Source organism: Micromesistius poutassou (assembly GCF_964030765.1).
Source record: "Micromesistius poutassou genome assembly, chromosome: 13".
Classification (NCBI taxonomy): Eukaryota; Metazoa; Chordata; class Actinopteri; order Gadiformes; family Gadidae; genus Micromesistius; species Micromesistius poutassou.
Genome location: NC_140283.1, coordinates 1,810,383 through 1,836,977, shown reverse-complemented (window position 1 = coordinate 1,836,977; position 26,595 = coordinate 1,810,383). Strand labels below are relative to the sequence as shown.

At 45.6% G+C, this 26,595-nt stretch overlaps 1 protein-coding gene across 1 annotated transcript in view; it reads left to right on the top strand.

The window, feature by feature from the left end:
* Positions 1 to 307: 307 nt before the first annotated feature.
* magi2b (membrane associated guanylate kinase, WW and PDZ domain containing 2b) overlaps positions 308 to 26,595 on the top strand; it is a 110,439-nt gene continuing 84,151 nt past the window's right edge. Inside the window, exons 1-2 of the mRNA XM_084477797.1 lie at positions 308 to 1,165; positions 13,169 to 13,285. Of these exons, the coding sequence (XP_084333923.1) occupies positions 865 to 1,165; positions 13,169 to 13,285 (418 nt within the window). The 5' untranslated portion in view covers positions 308 to 864. The remainder of the gene's footprint in view (positions 1,166 to 13,168; positions 13,286 to 26,595) is intronic.

Here is a 26,595-nt window from a genome sequence, read left to right as displayed (position 1 = left end):
GTTTAGGTTGAGATCTGAGTAGGTGCGCCCTTTCAGTTTCAGTCTCTATATTTTAGTCTATATTAGTATTATTTTTGCATGCATCATATGTCTTTACAGCGATAAAAAACACCGTTATTTTATATTTTTTATCCGGTATCTGTGGCTGTCGCAGGTAATAATCCCGTCCAATCAATTAATTCGGACCGAATTAAATGATTGGCTGGTTTACCAGTCTGTCTCCCTTTCTACCCATCCAGCTACCTGCGCGCACTCTGCCCGTGCACTCATTGCGCATGAGCGCAGTCTTCCACGAGGCTCGCGGACTTCTTGCTAAAGCTATCGAGCTATCACCTGTTCTAACGGCTCCGGAGGGACGGGGCATTTCTTCGGTTGGATACTTAAGTAGCCTAGCTTTGGTAACCTAGGTTACTCTTGCTGGTTCCCCCAAATCTCCCCGCGCCCTAATGCCGTTATCCGCTCGTGGAATAGGAACCGTTAACGCACGCACAAAAACACGCACGCGCACGTCCGTGTGACGGATCAGAGTCGCGCGCTTCGATTCGGAGTGGGAGTGACCCTCTCGTCCTCCTCTTCCTCCTCCTCCTCCTCCTCCTCTCCTTCTCTCAGAATCCCAACCATTCATCGCTCCCATTTCTCCAGACTTCACATCCGGGTCATTCGCTGGTCTATGTCTCTCCGTCTGTGTGACAGCGTCGTTCTCCTCCAGTAGAACCAGTAGAACCAGTAGAACCCGCGTCGTTCCGCGGTGATGGGGCCGCCGGCGCTCTGAGCTCCTCGTCTCCTCCACGACCCGTGTGTCGCAAAGGCGGAATGAGGCGATAGACCTTCGGATGGCCGGTGTGTGGTGATCGCTCGCCAACAATGTCTAAGAGCCTGAAGAAGAAGAACCACTGGACCAACAAAGTCCACGAAGCGGTGGTGACGAGGAGCCGAGAAGGGGAGCTGGGGTTCGAGCTGAGGGGGGGCGCGGAGAACGGGCAGTTCCCCCACTTTGGAGAGGTGAAGCCGGGGAGCAAGGCGTCGGTGCAGAACGGGAAGCTGGCCCAGGATGAGCTGCTGCTGGAAGTCAACGACATGCCCGTAGCGGGGCTCACCACCCGGGACGTGCTGGCCGTCATCAAGCACTGCAAGGACCCCGTCCGCTTGAAATGCGTGAAGCAAGGTGAGCTATCAAACCGTGTGTGTGTGTGTGTGTGTGTGTGTGTGTGTGTGTGTGTGTGTGTGTGTGTGTGTGTGTGTGTGTGTGTGTGTGTGTGTGTGTGTGTGTGTGTGTGTGTGTGTGTGTGTGTGTGTGTGTGTGTGTGTGTGTGTCGATGACATCTGTGAAGGCTGAATTCCAGAGTGTGTGTTGTTGAGCCAGGCCCGCGGGTCGTAATGCCAGTCGGGTGGGGGGGCATTGTAGAACCGATGCTGACATGAATCGGATACATTTTCAGATTGATGTTCATCAGAAGGGATGGTGTGTTTTATGTTTCGGTAGTGATTTCAGAGCTACAACGGGCCTCCGCGGGTTAGATGTGAACCTACAGGTAGCCTGAACACACACACCCTCCCTCTGTCGTCTCTCTCTCTGACTCTATTTCTCTGCATATATGCATCGCAGGCTGGTTATGTGCTCTAAATACTGCTGTAAATGCTGAAGTGAATTGGCCACGTATGTAGGTTGTTTATCTGAGGATGGGACGACCTACAACTGGCTTAACTCTGGTTGAGACACATGATGCCTACACAGAGTTTCTGTATCCGCTTCGTGCCGGAGGCCCAGAGTTTAGCTGAACTAAGTCAAGCGCTATACTTGTGTCTGCAGTCGAGTTCAGGGTTCAGAGTAAACGCTTCCATGCTTCTAGGGCAGTGGCTGGGGAGACTGGAAGGACAACGGGAGGCTAGTGGTACGCTGTTGGTCTCCCACTCAAAAGAAACTGGTTTCGCTATGTCTGCATTCTAGTGTAGGCAATCGTCAGTCAGATGCTGTCCGGTCCTGCAGGTCCTCCCCGACCTCCTTCAGAAGGTCAGGTCCCGCTTCCATTCTGTAGGACGCCTTCAGTTCAGTCAATGAGCGGGCACTGATAGGACGCATCTCTGCTTAACCAGCAGGTGACCAGGGTCAGCCCTTAAGGCCGGCATTTGGCTCAGGAGGTAGAGCAGGTTGGCTGGTAACCGGAAGGTTGCTAGTTCGATCCCCGCCTCCTCCTAGCTGAGTGTGGAGGTGTCCCTGAGCGAGACACCTCTCCCTGACTGCTCCCGACCAGCTGGCTGTCGCCCTGCGTGGTCGACTCCGCCGTCGGTGTGTGAATGTGTGCATGAATGGATGAATGTCAGGCAATATTGTAAAGTGCTTGGTGGCCACTGGTTAGCGCTGTATAAATGCAGTCCATTGACCATTTAAAGATTCTCCTGCAGTGACTGTATATGAATGAACTGGAGCGCTGAGGGCGACATGACGGCCCACGTGTTGTTGGTCAGGACCTGGGGGCTGCCGGGGGCCACGCTGTAGGTGACCCAGGGCCAGCAGTCCCTTCAGTCAACCCCGGCTCCCCTTCTCGGCTCCTCGTCACCACCGCTTCGTGGACTTTGTTGGTCCAGTGGTTCTTCTTCTTCAGGCTCTTAGTGATCTCCACACACCATCCCGAGGTCTATCGTCTCCTTCTAGTGCTCGTTTGGTCGCTGTTAGCCAATTACACGTTTACTGATTCCCGCCCCCAGCAACATGATTTGTTGAATCAAAAATGAAGCACAAGAAAGCTAACCCAGAATTGAGTTCATATGCTTAATCTGAAGTCTAACTTGAGTTTCTCCATCAGCCTATCATGTATATTTCTGTAAAAGGCGCCTGTCCAATGAAAGTAAATCCTAACTGCCATTGCCTAAAATAATCCTCCCGTCACCATGCCATTGTAAACCTGAGAGATTGTGGCTAAAAATAGCCTTGAAAGCAGACTTATTATTCAAAGATGCTTTGTATAAGGTGATACTAAGAACCAGGCTACTGGTGATACCTGTCAGCATCACCTTCCTGACCGCTACAAACGGGATGGCCGTCGCGGGTGGAGGAGAGACACCAAATGCATGGTTAAGTGTGTGTGTGTGTGTGTGTGTGTGTGTGTGTGTGTGTGTGTGTGTGTGTGTGTGTGTGTGTGTGTGTGTGTGTGTGTGTGTGTGTGTGTGTGTGTGTGTGTGTGTGTGTGTGTGTGTGTGTGCTCGCCTACAAAATAGCGAAGATCAGAAGTATGATATGAATATTCTTGGCTGGAAAGAGAACATTACATTAATATCTGTGTTCTATTGTTGTAATATTTCCCTTATGACTCCACAATAACTATCTGTCTAAATATGTGATGTCATAATATATAATTATGTGAGGGGCATGAATTTCTAGAGGCTGGGGTGTTTGGCTCCCACCTGAGCTCTTGGGGTTCTAACCCCAGATATATAATATCTATGTCTGCACACTAAATCTGGGCCTTTTATTGAGATCCATCCAGTCACTTTCAGCCAAACAGAACGAATGGCTCTCACTAAATGAAATGGTGGGAGGCTCAGGGCTGTGATTGTACAAAATAGATTCATTAGCCAGACTGTTGTTTGCTGCCTTTTAGCGCTTTGTAATAATGTGGATTTCATTTATTGAAGATTTATTGAACATTTTTCTTATTTAATTTATTCCTAAATGAATGAAAAGGTCATCATCATTAATTCAATAATCGAAATATCTAAAAACGACGAGAACTATGCTATGGTGTTGTTGTGTACTAGTTGTGTCTACTAACCAACCCATTGTTTCCATAGTTGTACTCACGATGACGGTAAATTACATTTGGCTGCTTGACAATGACTTCATATTCCCTTAGCCCTAACTGCAAGGGGAACTAGGGACAACTGTGACACTATAGAGACCTGTCCATCTAGCTTACTTACTACCTGTGCTACTTTGACAGATTGTCATGCCGTCCACCAACAGATGCAGTATTTCCCAGAGGTTGAATTCTGCATTTTATTTTTAAAAGATTGTATACGTCCGAGACGACAACGTTCTTCCGCGATTTATAGTTTTTTCCTTAAATGTACTATTTTTATTACCGTACTTAAAATTATTAAAAATCATATTTCATTGTAGAGCTGCGCGCAACATATCTCTGGGTAGAAAGGATTGTTCCTGGCTTCTCCCTTCAGAGCAGAAGGCTGGCTGCTTCATCTGTAGAGCGGAGTTCACTGCCCCCTTTTTGAACAGCTCTGGTTCCGGAAGTTAATTTCATTTTCACCATTGACTTTTCGTAAAATCTTTATATAGTTTAATATATAGTTATAAGTTCTTAAGTTTTAAGCCTGGAACCAAGCCAATTGTTTGTCAAGGTAGTCGTGACCATAAAACGTTGGATACGGGGCAAAAAATAATTTGGAAAATGCAAAGGTACGTAAGGTAAGACTGTGAGTGAAGGAACTGCTCATCCCATGAACCATTGCAGACTTTTTCACAGTGGTTACAACCCAATAGTTTAGCGCGTTTCTTGCATCTTATAACCTTTGTCATTATTATATTGTTTATATTGTTAATACAAGTTGTGTCATGTATTATGTGTGTGTGTGTATGTGTGTATGTTAGTGTTTCATATAGTGTATAGCGTTGTCATCGACATGGTACGTTGCTGACTGCAATCACAGCGTAATAACATTACTCGTTTTTAATACATGTGAATTCAGTCTCGTATTCCAGTTATGTATTCATTCAACATTATGTATTCTGCTTTTGTGCTACCAAAATTACTAAAAAGCACTGCTAGTGATATATCATATATTTGTACTTTTATTTTTAGCATATATTCTCTATGAACATTTTTTTTCAACATGTAGAGCTCATTTCCTCTACAGCTCTAACCACAACTCTAACTTTCCATTGATCTAAGTCCTGGTTGCTGCGGTAAGCGATCGGGTTCAGTTCAGCAATCATCCACCACTTGACGTTCGCGGGAGAGGGTAAACGTTTCCATGCAGAGAGCTCCACCAATCAAAGATGTTGTTTAACATTTTAGGGATTATGGGTAGTGTAGTGGTTTCAAAGACATCGCCAATAAAACGTGTTTTTATAAAACTAGATGTTGCCCGTTTAACATGTGGCTTCTACAGGAGCATATACCATTGATTCACAATATAACGGTGCGTGGTATGTATACTTTGGATGGATATGACATTATGGCTTTTAATCAACCTCTGGAGAAAATGTAATGGGATTTTTACTTCCGAAAGCACACTGTCGTGCTCTATAGATGAATAGATTCAGCAGAAGGCGTGGCTTCTACTTGGGAAGGGATACCTTGTTGTGATGTCACAAATGGCAAGAATTGACAGGTTTCTAATGAGGGAATCCAAAAGCCAGTTCAGGGGAAAGATTTGTAGCTGATAAGATTATCGACAATCATAAACAGCACTTCAAACAACATCACAGACAACAAGAACACCAACAGCTACATCCATAAACAACAGTGAAGTGCATTAAAAGGACAAAAACCGGCCTACTTCAATAAACTGTAAATTTTATGGTTCATGAAATCTGAGAAGGGGACTAAAGCAAATGCCTTGAGTCATCCATTTTGGGCTGTTGCAAATGTAGATGACCCTGCTGGCCCATGGCGACCAACAGGAGAGCCTAGCGGCCGTCTATGGGTCCGCCATCGAGGTCCAGGCTTAAAACTTAAGAACTTATAACTATATATTAAACTATATAAAGATTTTACGAAAAGTCAATGGTGAAAATGAATGGGAAATTAACTTCCGGAACCAGAGCTGTTCAAAAAGGGGGCGGTGAACTCCGCTCTACAGATGAAGCAGCCAGCCTTCTGCTCTGCAGGGAGAAGCCAGGAACAATCCTTTCTACCCAGAGATATGTTGCGCGCAGCTGAACAATGAAATATGATTTTAACAATTTGAAATACGGTAATAAAAACAACATGTATAACATAGGTCTCGTCATTTTTAGATATTTTGATTATTGAATTAATGATGATGACCTTTTCATAATTTAGGAATAAATTAAATAAGAAAAATGTAATGTCAATAAATGAAATCCAAGTGTCGTGAATCAGCTTTGGCTAAAAACACTATGATGCGTCCATCAGATGACTGTTTCACGCTTATCTATGTTTTTTTATCTGTCCATATTCAAATAAAACCTTGGGTTGGGACACCACTTGGGTCGCCTCATATGATGGTGCTATAATGGATTTATACCAATCATACATAAAGAAAAGGTTTTAAAGGTCGTAAGGCCCCTACACACCAATCCCACTGAAGATTTTCGGCAGAAAAGGCAGTCGGACCGATCAGCCGTCTCCCTTCTCCCCGACGCGGTCAAAAAGGTGTGATGCATGCAAACAGGACCGACTACCGCCTGGAGCCTTAGGGTTAGGGTTAGGGTTAGGTGGTAGGGTTAGGTGGTAGGGTTAGGGTTAGGTGGTAGGGTTAGGGTTAGGTGGTAGGGTTAGGTGGTGGTGGTAGGGTTAGGGTTAGGTGGCAGGGTTAGGGTTAGGTGGTAGGGTTAGGGTTAGGTGGTAGGGTTAGGTGGTAGGGTTATGGTTAGGTGGTAGGGTTAGGGTTAGGTGGTAGGGTTAGGTGGTAGGGTTAGGGTTAGGTGGTAGGGTTAGGGTTAGGTGGTAGGGTTAGGGTTAGGTGGTAGGGTTAGGTGGCAGGGTTAGGGTTAGGTGGTAGGGTTAGGTGGTTAGGGTTAGGTGGTAGGGTTAGGGTTAGGGTTAGGTGGTAGGGTTAGGTGGTAGGCTTAGGGTTAGGTGGTAGGGTTAGGTGGTTAGGGTTAGGGTTAGGTGGTTAGGGTTAGGTGGTTAGGGTTAGGGTTAGGTGGTAGGGTTAGGGTTAGGTGGTAGGGTTAGGTGGTAGGGTTAGGGTTAGGTGGTAGGGTTAGGTGGTAGGCTTAGGGTTAGGTGGTAGGGTTAGGGTTAGGTGGTAGGGTTAGGTGGTAGTGGTAGGGTTAGGGTTAGGTGGTAGGGTTAGGGTTAGGTGGTAGGGTTAGGGTTAGGTGGTTAGGGTTAGGTGGTAGGGTTAGGTGGTAGGGTTAGGGTTAGGTGGTTAGGGTTAGGGTTAGGTGGTAGGGTTAGGTGGTAGGGTTAGGGTTAGGTGGTTAGGGTTAGGGTTAGGTGGTAGGGTTAGGTGGTAGGGTTAGGGTTAGGGTTAGTGGACGTTCTGCACTCGCGTGAGACGTAATGTCTCCATAACAGCAGGCGGCGCTAATCTGTATTGTGGCCCAAAATAATAAAAGCAAAAATGAAATGACGGAACATCTCTCTAGACCAAAACAGAGAGCACTGGTTTGTTTACCATCGTCACTTCCTCTCGTTCACTGATTCGCTAGTCAAGGGCTAGTGCTCCACCAATCGGATTGGGCGACTGAACGATTTGGTCATGGCCGATTCAACATGTGCAATCGGCGGAAAAGAACAGCGACGGCTTGAAAAGAACACAGACGGCGTTGACGACGGCCGAACGCACAGCACACATGAAACAGACTCAGGTCACAGCACACATGAAACAGACTCAGGTCACAGCACACATGAAACAGACTCAGGTCACAGCACACATGAAACAGACTCAGGTCACAAGCTTGCCAGACTGACCGATGGCCGATATTCTGGTTGGTGTGTAGGGGCCTTTAAAGCTGAAGGGTACTCATATTCAAACAGACTCGTCATTGGTTAGCTTGATTGGTTAAAACGCTGTGCGGGTTCACGGGCCCAAATGATTGTAAAGCAGAGATGTGGGCCTTCCTGGTGTTGCTGGGTGTGAGGAGGAGCAGCTGATCTGGAGCTCTGGAGGCCCAGGCCGAGAGGCCCACCTGCTTTTCTCTTGCTGCTTGCACACTAGAAACTTGAAGGTGTCCAGGCGCTGCCTTTGTTGTTGGTGTAAAACTCACTGCAACATTAGATGAAGCGTTTACTGATATGTGTTGGGTTGGAGCAGCTTTGGCGCTGGGCTGCATGGACCAAATGGAACCCCACCAGCCCCTAACCCGATATATCTGGTTCTGTGAACTAGGTCAGTGGGCTCCTCCTTGCCTTGTTGCCCCAGCAGGGATTTCTGGTTCGCCACTGGCTGCTTTCCGTGTCAGTTTGTAGCCGCTACCCCTACGTCCATCATGCCAGGGTGTGAACACAAGTGAAACTACTTGTTGAGAACCAGCATGAGTGGTTTTTGTGTTATTTAAACAAGAAGCGACGAGAGGCCGTTGTTCACAGTGATAATCGGGGGCCGTTATTAGGCATGGTGCAAAGTCAAGAACCGGAACCATCCATTTGATGATTAGTGTATTAGCACCAACACTTTTCAAAAAGGAAATAAGAAAGTTGTTTCATATGAGATTTGCATCCACCTCCCATAGTGAATTAACATGCACCACGAAACGTCAATTCATAAAAAACCCTTTCTCTTGTTTGATTGAAGGTGACCGGCTATTTATTATGTTGCCCTGCCGACTGGGAGTTCCACATGAAAGTGTGTTTGGGACACAAGAGTCATCATTTTCCCAAGTCAGCAGTGGTCACAATCCCAAGGCTGCATCCTCTGTATATCTGCACCAATGCCTCTGTGATGGATTACCATGGCAACATGATGTGTTTAATATTGGAGGCCATATTTCATAGGCTGGCATTTAGTCCTATTCTTCCATTACTGTTTATAAGAAGTGTGTGTGTGTTTGCACTCTGGTGTATATTTCTCTGCATGTGTTGGGTAAATGTAGATATTATTAATATACAGACCAATATGCACTCCTCAGCAGCCTCCCCCAGCGGGGAGACCTCCTACCCCACCCGCACTCTCCTCCATCACACCTGTCGTGTACTGTGTACTGTACAGTGTACTGTGTACTGTACAGTACTGTGTACTGTGTACTGGACCTCCTGGGGCCCTAAGGAGCGGGGGCCTCCTCCTGGGGCCCTAAGGGGCCACTCTAACTCTTATACACAGGGTTAGGGTTAGGTCATGACCTAACCCTAACTCTTATACACAGGGTTAGGGTTAGGTCATGACCTAATCCTAACTCTTATACACAGGGTTAGGGTTAGGTCATGACCTAACCCTAACTCTTATACACAGGGTTAGGGTTAGGTCATGACCTAACCCTAACTCTTATACACAGGGTTAGGGTTAGGTCATGACCTAATCCTAACCCTTATACACAGGGTTAAGTTTAGGTCATGACCTAACCCTTACACACAGGGTTAAGTTTAGGTCATGACCTAACCCTTATACACAGGGTTAAGTTTAGGTCATGACCTAACCCTAACTCTTATACACAGGGTTAAGTTTAGGTCATGACCTAACCCTAACTCTTATACACAGGGTTAAGTTTAGGTCATGACCTAACCCTTACACACAGGGTTAAGTTTAGGTCATGACCTAACCCTTATACACAGGGTTAAGTTTAGGTCATGACCTAACCCTTACACACAGGGTTAAGTTTAGGTCATGACCTAACCCTTATACACAGGGTTAAGTTTAGGTCATGACCTAACCCTAACCCTTACACACAGGGTTAAGTTTAGGTCATGACCTAACCCTTATACACAGGGTTAAGTTTAGGTCATGACCTAACCCTAACTCTTATACACAGGGTTAAGTTTAGGTCATGACCTAACCCTTACACACAGGGTTAAGTTTAGGTCATGACCTAACCCTAACCCTTACACACAGGGTTAAGTTTAGGTCATGACCTAACCCTTACACACAGGGTTAAGTTTAGGTCATGACCTAACCCTAACTCTTATACACAGGGTTAAGTTTAGGTCATGACCTAACCCTAACTCTTATACACAGGGTTAAGTTTAGGTCATGACCTAACCCTAACTCTTATACACAGGGTTAAGTTTAGGTCATGACCTAACCCTAAGCCTGTGTATAAGGGTTAGGGTTAGGTCACCTCAGAGCACCTCCGCTAAGAGATGATAATTCATTAATTAATTCTTATTCTCATTCTTATTAAATTCCCAACTTCAGTATAGAGGAGGAGGACACACACATTGAAGGGGACATATTATACCACCAGGTGTGGTGTGATTAGCCGTTACAAGCCCTTTGGAAAATCTGCGTCTTCTGACATCACAGGTGGGCGTGTCCACCTAGAGGTGTGACGGATAGATGAGAAACGTTTGCTACGGTCCACTGGGTCGGCTGGTGGACTGATCTATCCAGCACACATCTAGGTGGACACGCCCACCTGTGATGTCAGAAGACGCAGATTTTTCAAACGGCTTGCAAGGGCTAATGACACTCACACCTGTGGTATGACGCGTCCCCTTTAAGATTAAAGATGACAATAAGGTACAGTACCACAACCAGCCAGCAGAGGACTCTGTCCCCTTAGCCATGCTCCCTGACCAATCAGCTGGAGCCGGCTTCCCATTGGCACATCTCTTCGGCGCTTCCCCCCCCGTCTATCGAGGGTCGTCGTCTCTCTCCATCGCCGCGTTTCTCCATATCTGCTTTCCGGACACTCTTTTGTTTGTTGGGATTAAAGCACTGCTGTTGGTGTTTGTGTGCGGACGGGCTGCTGTGGGGGCATGGTGGACATGGTGGACGTACGGCGCGGGCTCTCAGGCTAGAGGACGTCTGGGAGGCTTAATGTAGACCTGTGGAGGGACATCTGGGCCAGCTGCTGCTCAGGTGCCTGGACGTGTTCTCTCTCTCTCCCTCTCTGTCTTTGTCTCCATGCCTGTCTCGCCCCCTCTCTTTTGCTATTCCTCTACATCGTGTGTGTGTGTGTGTGTGTGTGTGTGTGTGTGTGTGTGTGTGTGTGTGTGTGTGTGTGTGTGTGTGTGTGTGTGTGTGTGTGTGTGTGTGTGTGTGTGTGTGTGTGTGTGTGTGTGTGTGTGTGTGTTGGGGACGGCATACGCTTGATTAGCTTTTCCACACGTCTCCATTTATGTTGTCTGAGCCGATGGTCGTTAGTGTGTGTGTGTGTCGTTCTCACGCTGGCTGTGTGGTCTGTGGTGGTTTGTTTGATCGGGAGGCAGAATGCTGCTGGCCTTTTTGCAGGCTTGCCTTGTTTTTTTCTGCGCCTCCTCTCCTCTCCTCTGCCTCAGAAAGCTAAAATGGAGCCAGCGGAGAGACGGTTGTTCCTTCAGCACCGGGTGGAGCTGCCGACTGCTCCAGCAGCCTCTGTGTGTGCACGGTGTGCGTTCAGCATCAATCTGCTAACAGGCTTTATCCGGTATCCGGAGCTTTGGTTAATTGCTGGAAATATTGGTGGTTTCTAGAAGCTAGTATGTTGCCCCTCCCCCCTCCACCGTCATCTCATTAGGCGCTGTGGGCTGTGGGCCCTCCTCCCTCAGCCCACAGACCCTCATCATCACTGTGATGGGATCATGTTTAACACCTCCTCATTTAGCACCTTGTCTGTCGCGCTATGCATTCAGATGTCATCAAGGAGCCGCTTGGACACATACTGTTGTGGGACACCTACTGGGAGAGTGAACCCATTACCATCGGGCTGGTACTGGGTTTAGACCCTAACCTACCATCCTGCCACTTCAAACCTGGTCTGGTCTGCAGGTCTGGGTAGGATATATCTATATCTATATATAGATATAGATATAGCCTCTATATCTATATATAGATATAGATATAGCCTCTATATCTATATATAGATATAGATATGTAGGCTATATCTATATCTATATATAGATATAGATATAGCCTCTATATCTATATATAGATATAGATATAGCCTCTATATCTATATATAGATATAGATATGTAGATACACCACAGTGGTATTGGTTAAAGCATCTTTGAGTTGGGCTGTTCACAGGGTGTGTGTGTGTGTGTGTGTGTGTGTGTGTGTGTGTGTGTGTGTGTGTGTGTGTGTGTGTGTGTGTGTGTGTGTGTGTGTGTGTGTGTGTGTGTGTGTGTGTGTGTGTGTCCAGAGGACCTTATAACTGCCCCCCCTCCCTCGTGGAGTGGACCCCGTCTCCGGCTAACAGCTGGAGCCGATCTCACGGTGCTGGACTGAACTCCAGGGAGACTTGCATGTCTTCCTGCCGCCCATCGTTCCATCTCTCACTTTTTCCACTGCGCTCAATGAGGACGTTGCTAGACTCACAGTTAGAGATACTAACTGTCCTCCAGACTCAACCTCTCTATCTGGTTTCCTACTACGCAGGCTCCTCACTGTTTGCATCACATCACAGAACAAGCTACCCAACAAGCTACCCAACAAATGTACATAGCGACTCAGGACAGAATAGTGAAAATTATAGCAAAGGAAGGACACATCAAACCACTTTCCATCCCCAGTGACAATTAAGATTCCTTTGTCAATCCCTTCATGTTCAACCTCTGCAACAACCCGGACACTTTAACACATCTGTCTGCAAATACATCAGATACTACGACTGTTGATGAGGAGTGTAAAGAGGCTTTTGTTCTTGAGGTAGCCTGCACCTTTGACCCCAGCCTAGAGGAAGCCTTTATGACCAAGGTCATTAAATACCAACCACTCCTCAATGCAATCTCAGAGTCAGGATCTAGGTGTAGGCTCTCTGTGTTCCTATTCGGTAGGCTGGGTCGTGTCCAGAGGTTAGTTGTGAGAGGGCTGCAACATCTTGGGATGCCCAAAAAGGAGGCTAAACAGCTGGCCAAGTCCTGTGCTACCTATAACCTTGAGCAGTGATGCTTGTATTATGAAATCCCATGCCACTTAAACATGATCTTGTCAATGTACTTTACTGCACAACTATTTTTGTCCCTGTATTAATTGGCTTTTATGTGGACATAAATAAATTGTTAATGTGTGTGTGTGTGTATATATATATATATAGAGAGAGAGAAAGATAGATAGATACACCACAGTTGCATTGTTTAAAGGTCCCATGACATGCCACCAGGTGTGGTGTGATTAGCCGTTACAAGCCGTTTTGAAAATCTGTCTGTTATGACATCACAGCTGGGCGTGTCCACCTAGATGTGTGCTGGATAGATCAGTCCACCAGCCTACCCAGTGGACTGTAGCAAACGCTGCTCATCTATCCGTCACACATCTAGGTGGACACGCACACCTGTGATGTCAAATCACTTTTCAAAACGGCTTGTAACGGCTAATCACACTCGCACGCTGTGTGTGTGTGTGTGTGTTAAACCCGTTGTGATCCACTGTTGTGTCTCTCTCTAGGGGGGGTGGTGGACAAGGATTTGCGCCACTACCTCAACCTGCGGTTCTCTAAAGGTTCTGTGGACAACGACCACCAGCAGATCATCAGAGATAACTTGTACCTCCGGACTGTACCCTGTGAGTAGCTCCTCTCTCTCTCTCTCCATCTCATCTTCTCCCTCTCTCTGTCTCTATCGTGTTCAACCCCTCATATGCTCTTCCCTGCGATGTGTACACACTACCTCTATCGTCTCTCTCGCTCTCCGCCGTTTTTTTCTCTGTCTCTCCCAGTTTGGATCCAGAAAGAATTCTTTCTTCCTCTCTTGATTATTCAAGCTCTCATCCCATCGGTTGCCATGGCAACCAACATCTTTCTCATCTCCAGGCCAGCGTTGTCTTGCCACCCTGCCCCCTACTGTGCAAAAACACACTCACAAACTCACACACACTGAAAACAACATCTGCCGCCACTGAATGCTTACAAAGGATCGGTTGGTGTATTGACCAGAGCAATCGAATTATACCTCCATGAACATGAGTCCCCAACCCGCCTAGTGTGAAGAAGATTCATACTATTTGCCAGAGGTGCCGTTGGCCTTGGCCTTGCATAGGCAGCTAGTGGCCAGCGGAGAGAAAGTCAGCTAGCCACTGGGATCCTGTTCTATTGTGTCAGCCTGCTTGGCGCTTTGTGGAGAGCACTGTGTCATGTAGTGATTGACCTTGGAGGAATTTGATAGCTGTGAGCCGTACCTGCTGCCAGTTCAAAGAGCAACCGGTGAATCAACCTCTCTGGAGGGCTGGGTGTAGCTAGTAGCTTCTAGTTTCTAGATCTTACTGGAATATCTCACTTAAATGGGATAGTGGATACAGGTGGAGGTTCGTATTCCACCTGTAGGCATCCCTTAGCTAAACAAAAGATTCACTATCTCCCCGTCTCTCCTCGTCACTCCTAACTTCTCTTCTCTCTCTTTTTACACTCCTTCATCATCAGAGAAAGTCTAAGAAAGAGGGGAGCTCTTAGGGGAGTATTCCCTCTTTCTTTGCTCTTGCTTTGAACCCATCCCTCTCTCTCGGTCTGCTGTTGTCTCTGGTCCCCATGAGGTCTCCTCCGGACCCTGTGGTAGGGCTGCTCCATTATGGAAAAAGTCATAATCACGATTATTTTGGTCAATATTGAAATCACGATTATTCAATTATTTTTTGAGTTTGAAAACATGATGGGATATTCAGCATTTCAAAGGTCAAAAAAAGGTCAAATAGAAAATGTTCAAATAATAATTATGTACAGATATGTATCCAGCTGTTCTGCAATTTCTATAAAACATTTAAAGGGACACTTCAACCATTTGCATTAAGCTTTGTATCGTTAGAAACCCAGTCATATTTTTGAATCATTCCCTCATTTTCCCCTGAGACGGGAGAGCTCTGTATCTACCTCCAACACTTCCTGCTTTAAATGACGCAAAATGACGATGTTTGCATCATTTAAAGCAGGAAGTGTAAGAGGGGGGGCTCTAAAAAACTAAGTACTAGTTCCAGTGGGCGGGACTTAGGGGTGTATGTATAAAAGGTATAGAAAGTACACCTGTGTACAATTTGCGCTACGGTATGCATGTTGACGTTACCGTGTGACTGGTAGATCACACAAACGCTAAAGAAGCAATGATGTAGTACCAGAGACGCAGTCGTTTATTCATAATTAGGCCTGGGCAATAAAACAATAAATTATCGTATCATGATAGACTTTCGATCAATATCAATATAAAACACGTTCAATCGATGAGACTGGACCACCGAATCTAGCAGCTTGGTTTGTTACACGAACACGGTTCCATACTTATTTACAATAGTTGAGTGTTTTTTATTGTTGTATCGACATTGGAGTATTTATCATGAAGAACGGTGGAAGGTCATATTAAGTGTTAAACAGAAGTGTTTAAATCCAGCATGTAACTAGTCTTTTTAGGTCATTACAATTATCAATAGTTATCGATATCGATCAATTTGATCAAGTTATATTGTGATATGTCTTTCAGCCATATCGCCAGGCCTATTCATAATATCATCCGGAGGCACACACAGCTTTTGGCCGTGTTCTGTAAGATATTCTAGAACACTCCGGGAGCTCCTGCGGGAGACCTGGAGCTCTACATCTAAATAATATAATATACAGACATATAATACATAATACCACGGCCAAAAGCTGTGTGCACCTTCAGATGATATTATGAATAAACGACTGCGTCGGGTTCTCCGACGTCTCTGGTATTTCCACATCAATCTGAAGTTGTGGTTCAATCTGGACTTCAGACTTCATTAGACCCATTAGATGGAACGCCGGGGAGTGACACTACCTGGTGTTGGCGCTGTGCTTTAGATGCTGTGCAAAAAAGCACATCATCCACTGTGGACGGTTTTAGTTGACTCCTCCGCTCCTGAATAACATATCCAGCACCGGAGAAGTCTCGCTCGCCATCACAAAACCCGCGACCGACCCGCGCTGTTCAGGCGTCCGACCCGACCCGCACGTCCAAATTGTGCCGGTCGCAGCAGGACTCTGACCTAGATAACCGCCACTATGAGTCTTTACTTGTTGTGGAAGTACCACAGACGTCAGAGAACCCGAAGTAGTCTTTAATTCATAATATCATCTGAAGGCGAACACAGCTTTTGGCCGTGATATTATATTATATAGATACCTATATATTATATAATATTATATATTATTTAGATGTAGCGCTCCGGGAGTCCGCAAACGTCAACAATCACCTTCTCATCCTGCTGCAGTTCACTCTGGACTGCAGCGAGTGAACGCTGATTGGCTGTTATGTTACGCCCCTCAGGCAGTGAACGCTGATTGGCTGTTATGTTACGCCCCTCAGGCAGTGAACGCTGATTGGCTGTTATGTTACGTCCCTCAGGGAGTGAACACTGATTGGCATTGTGGGAGTTGTCGTCTTCAATCCACAAGCGCCAAAAAGTCACTGTCTGCCTTTTCTCTGTCAAGAAGGCATCAAATTAGATATTTATGTTTCTATTTGACTAAATATATGACCCACTTTCAATACAGATTCATGTCTCCACCGGTGAAATTCTCCTTTAATGAATAAAATAAATAACCCAAAAAAACAACAACTAAATGAATGGCCCAGCCCTACCTTATAGGGCTGGCCCTGGATACATGAATGGGACGGGAGCAGTGGACCAACGTCTCTTTAACTGCACTGTACTGATCCCCCTTGTGTCCCCTCACGTCCTGAACATTACACACAGCTGTGGTGCCGGGCCCAGTACTACAGCTGTGGTAGACCCTTTGAAGACCACGGGGTCACACACACACTCAGGACCCTGGGTGCTGTTTTAGGGTGTGTTCATACCTACAGCTCAGTAGACTCCGTTGAGGGTTAAGGTCCATACGGTTCAGTTGGCGTCCACACTGGACTTGTTCAGCTCCTAGCCTGGGCAGTGGCTTCAGCTCCTGGCCTGGGCAGTGGCTTCAGCTCCTAGCCTGGGCAGTGGCTTCAGCTCCTAGCCTGGGCAGTGGCTTCAGCTCCTAGCCTGGGCAGTGGCTTCAGCTCCTAGCCTGGGCAGTGGCTTCAGCTCCTGGCCTGGGCAGTGGCTTCAGCTCCTGGCCTGGGCAGTGGCTTCAGCTCCTAGCCATGGCAGTGGCTTCAGCTCCTAGCCATGGCAGTGGCTTCAGCTCCTAGCCATGGCAGTGGCTTCAGCTCCTAGCCTGGGCAGTGGCTAAAACAATAAATCCCATGTACATCATCATAAAAACATTTGAACATTACAAAAAACAGTGGCACTGGCATGTAGCCTTCAAGTAATGAATAAAAATAAACCACTATTAATATTACAAAAAGAACAAGCAGCAGGCAGGCAGTCATGCAGGCAGTCATACAGATATGCTGCTTGTTTACACTTGCGTGCTTGGCGGGGTTTAAAACATAACTTCCAACCTAATATTAAGTAATATAACGCAGGTGCGCAAGGCAGCCACAGGAGACGGCAACATTGTTTTCAACCGCTCAGTACCGCTGTGGATTAATTCCCATGTTTTGAAAAGAAAAGGTATTTGAAGCGAATAAGCAACGCTGTTTTTGATTTGTTTATTTGGTTTTGAACGGATAGTTTTGGATGCATGCATCGGCTTTGCGTTGGTTTGTTACTTTGAAATTGCATACGCTCGCAACACACGCACGTTCATTCATTCACCACGGCACCCAGTACAACCTGCCGATCTTCAATCAAATCAACATCAAGTAAGTGATGCCGAACGCAGTCGTACCATGCGTGTTTAGAAGCGCAACATTGAAACGGGTCCCGTCTGAAACAGTCGCGCAGCGCAGCGTTCCAGACACAAAGTACTTCCAGACACGACTCTTACTATTCTTTTTTTTGACGAGTCGAGGCGGAGCTGTCGCACTCACTGCAGCTGCAGTTGGCATCTTCCGTGTTCCTTTGGCATTTAACGGCAGACTACAACACTTGTAGCTGTATATGCTGCCCACGTTACGTCCGGAGAAATTGGATCCCCGGTACCTACGGTACTGTAGAGAAACGAGTACCGTCACGTTTTTAGAATTGTGGCATCGACTTGGTACCAAAGTATCGGTTCTCGTGACATCCCTACAGTGGATGTATCGCAATGGCGAGGCGCACACAGCTTTTGGCCGTGTTCTGTAAATATTCTAGAACACTCTGGGTGATCCGGCGGGAGTCCTGGAGGTCTATATCTAAATAATATCATATTATATTTAGATATCTATATAATATAATATATATTATCACGGCCAAAAGCTGTGTGCGCCTCCGGATGATATTATGAATCTCAAACGACTGCGTCAGGTTCGCCAACGTCTCTGGTTCTTCCACTTCCACATCAATCTGAAGTACAGACTTATCTGCGCCTGCGGCGGTGCCTCGGCAGCGGGCAGCGGGGCTCCGGCGGGAGACAATCCCGGGCAACAATCCCTTTCTCCTCCATGTCGCGGTTATCTGCGTTATTGTGTTGCGTGTTATGCACCATAACACCAGCAGAACGGTTATCCAAGTAACACTTACGTTACAGTGTGTGTATTCACACACACATGTGGTGCTCCCACGGTCATAGCTCATTGTCTTATTGGCGGGCCAAATTCTCTGGGCGGGCAAAGCAGAGAAAGGGGCGGTAACCTGGCCCCTTATGACGACACATGGGACCAAATTCCAAATCGGCGCGTCTGAGCTTTCATTTTTTCAAAGGCCGATGAGGATACCTAGTGCTCGTTTTACACCCAACGCCATTTCTAGCCACTGGGGGACCATGGGCAGGCTAGGGGAACTCATTAATGTTAGAAAACCTCATAAATAAATTTTCATGCCATGTCTGCAAGACGTACAAGACGTACAAACAACATTGACCCACAAAATATAAAAACTACCAACAAACTAAGCAATTGCAGAAACTAGGGATGTCCCGATCCACGGCATCTGTATCGGTCCAACAGTAGCCCAGGACGCTGGGTCGGCTATCGGAGGGGAGAAAACAATATGATCTGAAGAACAGTAGTAGCCAATTAGGCACATGTGCGTGAGAGCTAGAGCATGAGAGCTTCCTGTTGAAGAGTCATGTCAGCGGTGTGGCAGTATTTAACCTTAAAGAAGAAAAAAGTGCAACAGCCCAATGTAAAACGTGTCTGTTGCCGACCACACAGTCACACGCTCCAGCACTAGAGTGGATCACAACTCTCGCCAGATTCTATTGGCTCTGACGGTTCGATAGAGGGGTCAATCATCCAAATTGACCAATGGATACCCAAGATGTTGCCTTGCGTAAACTTCAGAGTGCGTCTGGCAGATTAGCATAATACGCACCAGGAGCGCAGAGTGCATGCTCAGAGCAGACACTCCGTTAGTAGAGACAGAGACATACGCTCCTACAACACGCTTCTTACAACGTTAAGTTGTGACAAGGTATAGTTAGTAGTTATAGTTAGTATAGTATAGTTATAGTTAGTTAGTTAGTTATATATGTTCCTAGTTGCTACTCATTGCTCGTTGACCGGAAACGGAAAGGGGGCTGTTTATGTTTGGTTGTAGTCTTTTCGCTTGGTTCTCCGTCTCAACAGTAGGGCTAGAACCGAGCAAAAAGACTACAACCAGCCCCCCTTTCCGTTTCCTGTCAACGAGCAATGAGTCTTCCAACAGAAATCAACAGATTTACAAAATGCCAAATAAAACATGACAGGAACTGTATTTCGCTACGATACTTGATTTGGAACATCAATGAACACCACTAACCACTCGAGTGCGTTGCACATTTCTGAAAACGAACGTTTAGGGTTGTTTTAAGGACAGGTTTGTGAATGCCCGTAGCCAGCCATTCTGAAGCAGGCAGGGCGATTCTAAGTGAGCCAAATACCCGAGACAGGACCAATAGTCAACATGTCGGTGTCAACCACTCTATTTCATCCTAGACGAACCAGAAAGGGCCTCAATGTTCAAAATACCGGAATTGTCCTTTAAAGAATCATAACTCCTCAGCCTGTTGATGTACGGTCATGGAAGTTTGTTCGCCCATCACCAGATCCAAGCTGAGGCTATTCCAGCCTCGATAAAATCGGCCGGCCGAAATTATTGGCCGATATTTGCGTTTTTTACGTGTATTATTATTATTATTATTATTATTATTATTATTATTATTATTTTTTAATAATTATTATTATTTTTTTTCCCGGCATTATTTACGGACAGTTTAATAAATGTTAATTTTTGAAATTGAGACTTGTAACATTTGTTATTATCATTGTGTTATTTTTATGACGTAAATTGGGGGAGCAAAAGCAGTATCGGCTCCAAATATCGGCTCAAGGAAATCGGAATCGGCGTATCGGTCATCGGCTAAGGCTGATTAAAAAAAAATCAGTATCGGTATCGGCCTAAAAAATCCATATGGGTGGATCCCTCGCCTTGATGGTCTGACAGGGTCTTAATGGTCTGACAGGGTCTTAATAGTCTGACAGGGTCTTGATGGCCTGTCAGGGTCTTAATGGTCTGACAGGGTCTTAATGGTCTGACAGGGTCTTGATGGTCTGACAGGGCCTTAATGGTCTGACAGGGTCTTAATGGTCTGACAGGGTCTTAATGGTCTGACAGGGTCTTAATGGTCTGACAGGGTCTTAATGGTCTGACAGGGTCTTGTTGGTCTGCTTTAGGCTTGGCCCCTGTAAAATGCTGCTTGCAGCTTTAATTCTTTATTGTTTTTACTGTAATTCTGGGCTGGGATGTAGTTTAGACTTTGTGATATTTCACTTGGGTGCAAAAGGAAAACAGGTCCACCTGTTTTCCCCCCACCATGTCGTCTCCGCAGCGCAGGACGGACTGGTCCATTAATGTATAAGAACCATGGGGTCCTGTGTGGACATCACATGATGGTCAGTGCGTTCTTCTTTGGTGGTAGCTAGCCAAAGACTGGTCTCCTCTATGGGACTGACTGTGATCGGTACTTGTTTGCCTTCTAGTAGGTCTTCAAGGTACCGCCATCCGCTTCCCAGAAGACCACATTGCACGCAAAATCAAATAGTTCGAAGACGACTATATTTTACTCTGTCAATTAACTTCCTCTTCTGCTGACGGCATATAAATTGCACATATACACTTTGCTGACCCATGACTCCCCTCAAACCGAGCGGATGGAGGTGTGGGCTGTGTGGGCTGTAAATGCGTACCAAGACGGCTTTAATTATTATGTGTTTAACTGGATGAAATGCTCTCGTAGGCCATCCCTTGATGCACAGTGATCAAACTCAATGGTATCCCATATTTAGTACTAATGGTGCTGACATGAATGTAGCATGTTATGTAACCATAACAACCACCCTTAGGTCTCTTCAGGGATAAGCTGTTGTCAGGGGCAACCAGCCTCGTGATTTGTTGCTAATAACCCCAAAAACTTTGGAAAACTTTCTTTCTTTTGTTCTTTCTTTCTTTCTAAAAATAGATAAGTAAATGTTGAGATGTGAGTTTTACAGATATAAGCTGCTTTCACATATGACCTCCGTCTTTTCTCCGCATTTGTGGAGCAGGAGGTTCGACCGTGAGGGTCATTCACACTTATTCACACTTGATGCCCGATATGCGGAGATCGGTGTCGCTCAGACATCAGTAGAATCTCCGGCTGCTTAAGGGTGGCGGGCTTGCAAGGTGCGGGATATGACGTAGGGTCGAGGTTCGCAAGAGGCGGGATCGGGTTTGTTTTGGTTTGACCGCAGACAGCGTGCAGGCAGAACGGGCAGAACTCAATGCGATCATCTTAAATGTTGCTGCAGCGATGCATCATATATTCCGTTGCATCCACAACATCCGCATCGATCGATGAAAGATTGGAGCATGAGTTACAGACAAATAGAAGAAATGACAAACAAGAAAGGCGTTGCAAGCGTCTTTTTTTGCTTAATTTCACATCGAACAAACACTGGGACAAATGTAGTTGATTTCTGTTTTTAACTGAGAAAACGGGGAGTGGAAGGACGGGACCCTATAATGTTCAGCTAACTGTTGTCAACAATAAGTGTTAACGAGAGTTAGCGCATGTGTGTGCGCGAGAATGGCAGTGTGTGTGTGCGTGCGAGAATGGCTGTGTGTGAGTGGACGAGCGAGGAGAGCGAGCGGTAGCGTGTGTCAGTTTAGTGAAGTAATGAACGAGTCTGGTTTATTCCGACCATATTCAAACCTATAAGCAGACCCACTGCTGTTACCCCCGAGAGAATGTCCCTCCTGTGCTCCTCGACTACGGTTTGGGAGCCGACAGCAGGAAAGGTGTAACATATTAATAAAAAAACATTTTCTATATACGCGTGCAGCTGTGAACTCATGTATTGTAATTTATTGTATGATGCGTACTTTGAGGGTTACGATAAGACCTATCATTTAGCGTTCACCACGAATGAGTCTGAAAAGCAGTGCCACATTCAAATATTTTTTTTAAACCATTCAGCTAACAAAGGGCAACAGGCTGATTGTCGATTATGGTGCGGGTGCCACTTAATGACATTCAAACGTAGACCGAAGCGTCATCAACACGCCCACTCAACTGGTGTGAAATGCCGACATCCTACTGCTCATTCACATATAAGGTAATTAGCATTTCCTCCAGAGAACATACTACCTCAGAGGTAGTATTTTTTTCAGGAGGTCCAACGTCAGGATATGTCATTCACATATACGGCACCTCCATAGAATAGACGGAGAACAGACGGATGCACGTCCATATGTGAAAGCAGCTATAGTTTATTATTTTTTGTTGACTGTTTGATTCAACTGGCAGGGAGGAGTAAAGAACTGGAATGAAACCAAGGAGGGGTGGAGAGGGAGGGCATGAGAAGAAGATACAAATAGAGATAAAGAAATATATTGTGAAGGAGAAGTGGCAGACGGTGGGAGGGAGAGAGAAATGGAGTGGGGGCAACAGAAGGACGGATGTAGAGAGAAGCAGGGGAGAAGAAGCCGTGACCAGGGGGAGGGGGATGTGATGGAGAAGGGGGAGGATTCAGGAGGAGGATTACATTCTGGGTTGTAGGGGGAGGGGAGGACAGAGTACAAGGAGAAGATAGGGGTTGAATGAGAGATGAGACAGCGAGGAGCCCCTCTACCTCCGTAAGAGGAGCTATAAATAGATCCAGTAGAGCCATGTTTCTCCTGCCTGAAAGACTATAAATACCCCCAGCGTCCGCATCACTCTGCATCCTTCTGACGCCCTGCTGCAGAACCAGGGGCGCTGTGTGACGGCCCAGGTGTTGGTTAGGTTCTCCTGAGCCAAACACTCCTTATCAGTACCCACTACCACGTGGACTTAAGGGCTTTGTAAGGATAAGGTGTTTAACTAGAAAAAAATACAAAAGTATCTATATGTAATGGAAATAAATTCCTATGCAAATGAAATGAGAACTTAAAGAATATAACACAAATTACCATTCAAAATGTATGCAATTAATTTGATAATATTCACAATAAAAGCTGCATGACTCAAGATGCATGCTTCTAAAGCGACACTGAAAAGTATAGAAATACTGTAGCCAGTAAGAATCTTGACAATATACACATACAATTACAATGAACAAAAATTGTGCGTAATCCTTACCAATTGTCCTTAGTCGTCATAACTTGACAAAAACAATCGTATAACTTATTTCTAATTACAAGTGTGTGGTGTTTTTTTTAACATGAGCGTTGGTTGACTGATTTGCATGGGGACTGGTCATTGAAACAACTTGTTCAACACACGTGATTCGATAAATGGGTATATGCCTCACCCTGGTGACCTTACAGGATGACCAAAGACCATTTTGTAACTATTCAAAAAAATTATTAGGAGCAACGTGTCAAGCTTCATTCATCTCCCCACCTTCAGGTAATTTAACATTGTTGTTTGAGATAAATTGTTTGTTTATGTTCACATGGATGTGATAATGACCATATAGCAAAAATAAAATGCATCTGATGTTGCAGATTATGCAGACAGCTCTATCTGACTTCTGACTCGACCTTGCTTGTTGAGACCGTCCTGAGCAGGCAGCAGCCATGAGCAGTAAGGCTCCTCTGACGCCCTCACAAAGAGCCCGCTGGCCGGCAGAACACATCGACACTAAATGGAGCATGTCTGCTTCTCAATGTAACCCAGGTCATATCAACTGGTTACCAGAATACTGTCATGATGAATCTGGTGAAATACATGCCTATATAAAAAAAATATATATGTATAACTCACTCGACTCATCCTCTGAACACCACCCTAGTGGCTTACTCATAGCCAGCCAAAACATCAAGACGTCATGACATATGGTGGTCTAACCAATCAGACTACGAGTCACGACGACTCGTTTCCGCCCCCTTTCTGAACCACGAAGCGTATCCGTCGGTCGTCAGAATAGACGTGGCCCTGGTTGAAAAGTTAGAGAAGACATCAAGTCAGAACACGGCATTAAACCAAACAAAAGTAGAGTCCAAAGCTGGGAACAAGTGGCACCAAACAGGTCCCGGCAGGTTTGATGAGGACATGAGTTTAAGGCCCAAGACCCCTCGTTTAAGACCCCTCATTTTTGATTGGCCCTCGCTTTTGAGTGGCTTGGACTTGCCCAGAGCCATAGAGAGAGAAGAGGTGGGCCACTCTCTGATGGTGCCGGCGGGGTGGTCACGTGGTTCAGCCTGTATAGTTCACACAGGGCGTCATGTTCTTCTATGGGACTGACCGCAGCGATTGATATTGATGGTAAATGAAAACTCATACCCAAGTACTTGTTTGACTGTTATTGAATTATTGCTTATATGTTAATGTCATTTTTACATTTGGAGTGGTAGGGTGATGGCTGAAAGCTACTTAGATACATTATTAAGTTTGAGGGAAAGCTTCACGTTTGTGTTAGCATGGGTAGCGCTAGGCTACTGGCTTAGTGGCTTAACCTTAACTTTTACCTTACTACATCTGTTTGGAAATCAAAGACGATTCAAGATGTTCTTTTTTGCACAATGGGACTATTGGATTTCCTTGATTTTTCTTGTAATTCCGATTCACTTACCTCTGGTCAGAGAGCGATTGAGAAAGCAGAGTAGCAACAGTCCATTCAGCATTTAGTGTCCAGCCCACTTCTTCTGATGAGGCAGGAGCTGACCTCACAACCATGATCATTTTAAGACCAAGCCATACACAAAGTATCAAATATATTAAAGAATAACAACTCATTACGCTTGGATGAATGAAATAGTAATTTTTTATTAAACAATGAGTGAGACAACAAGAACGTGTGTGTGTGTGTGTGTGTGTGTGTGTGTGTGTGTGTGTGTGTGTGTGTGTGTGTGTGTGTGTGTGTGTGTGTGTGTGTGTGTGTGTGTGTGTGTGTGTGTGTGTGTGTGTGTGTGTGTGTGTGTGTGCTCGCCTACAAAATAGCGAAGATCAGAAGTATGATATGAATATTCTTGGCTGGAAAGAGAACATTACATTAATATCTGTGTTCTATTGTTGTAATATTTCCCTTATGACTCCACAATAACTATCTGTCTAAATATGTGATGTCATAATATATAATTATGTGAGGGGCATGAATTTCTGTATGTGTAACTGGGAATACAAGAAAAAAGTGAAGGAACAGGGATGAATACATAAATAAATACAGATTCCACTGCCTAACATCCGCATGCTGCAAAGGAGGATGCAGCATGTAAAGCTGTAGCCAGGAGTTTCAAGTGTTTGAGATGCTGAGTGTTTAGAGAATAGAAAATCTCCACATATACAGTATCACTGTTTCAGGCTGAGGTTTGTGGAACAAAAAACAAGTGGGAACAAGTATGAATATGAACAACAAAGCAAACATACAGTGTGAACAAGAACAACAAAGTAGAGCCAGGGGGTATCAATAAATAAAATAACAAGTTATTCATGTGTGGAACAAGAACAACAAATGTGTGAACAGGTGTGCGTGTATATAACTTGAAAAACAAGAACAGGAACACGGAGGAATATTCTAAAAATCCTCCACATTCATCAGGCTGAGATTAAGGATTGCAAAGTGCATCAGGGCTGAAAGGAAGGACAACGATCACAGCCAGCAGCTGTCGCCACCAGCAGCCACCACCACCACCACCAGCAGCCACCACCAGCACCACCACCACCACCAGCAGCCACCACCAGCACCAGCCGCAACCACCACCACCACCAGCAGCAGGCACCAGCAGCCACCACCACCACCAGCAGCCACCATCACCACCAGCAGCCACCATCACCACCAGCAGCCACCACCACCACCAGCAGCCACCACCACCACAATTTTGCGATTGTCAGCAATCCTAGAAATGTGGAAAAAATAAGACTTATTCAAGTCAAGTCAAGTTTATTTTTAGAGCCTTTTAAAACAACAGTTGACCAAAGTGCTGTACAAATCAACTATCTAGTTATAAAAACACATAACAAAAACAATTTAAAGCACAAAAAAGGACACAGACAATAATACAACTTATACAGAGTTAAATGCAAGAGAAAATAAATGAGTTTTTAGGAGGGATTTGAAAATGGGTAATGAAGGGGCTAGCCTAACATGAAGAGGGAATTCGTTCCACAGTCTGGGGCCAACGACTGAAAAGCCTGATCACCCCTGCTCTTTAGTCTTGACGGAGGGATGGTGAGTAGTAATTGGTCATTGGACCTCAGTGACCTCAGGGGAGCGTATTTCTTGCAGTCCTTGTCCTTGCAGAGATTTAAAAACAAATAACAGAATTTTAAAATCAATCCTGAAACGAACAGGGAGCCAGTGGAGAGCCGCAAGTACGGGAGTAATGTGCTCCCGCTTGCATGTTCTTGTTAAAAGACGGGCAGTTTTGGACTAATTGAAGCCGGGAGGAGCTTATGCCAGCATAAAGAGCATTGCAATAGTCAAGGCGGGTAGAAATAAAAGCATGTATTGCAGTCTCAAAAT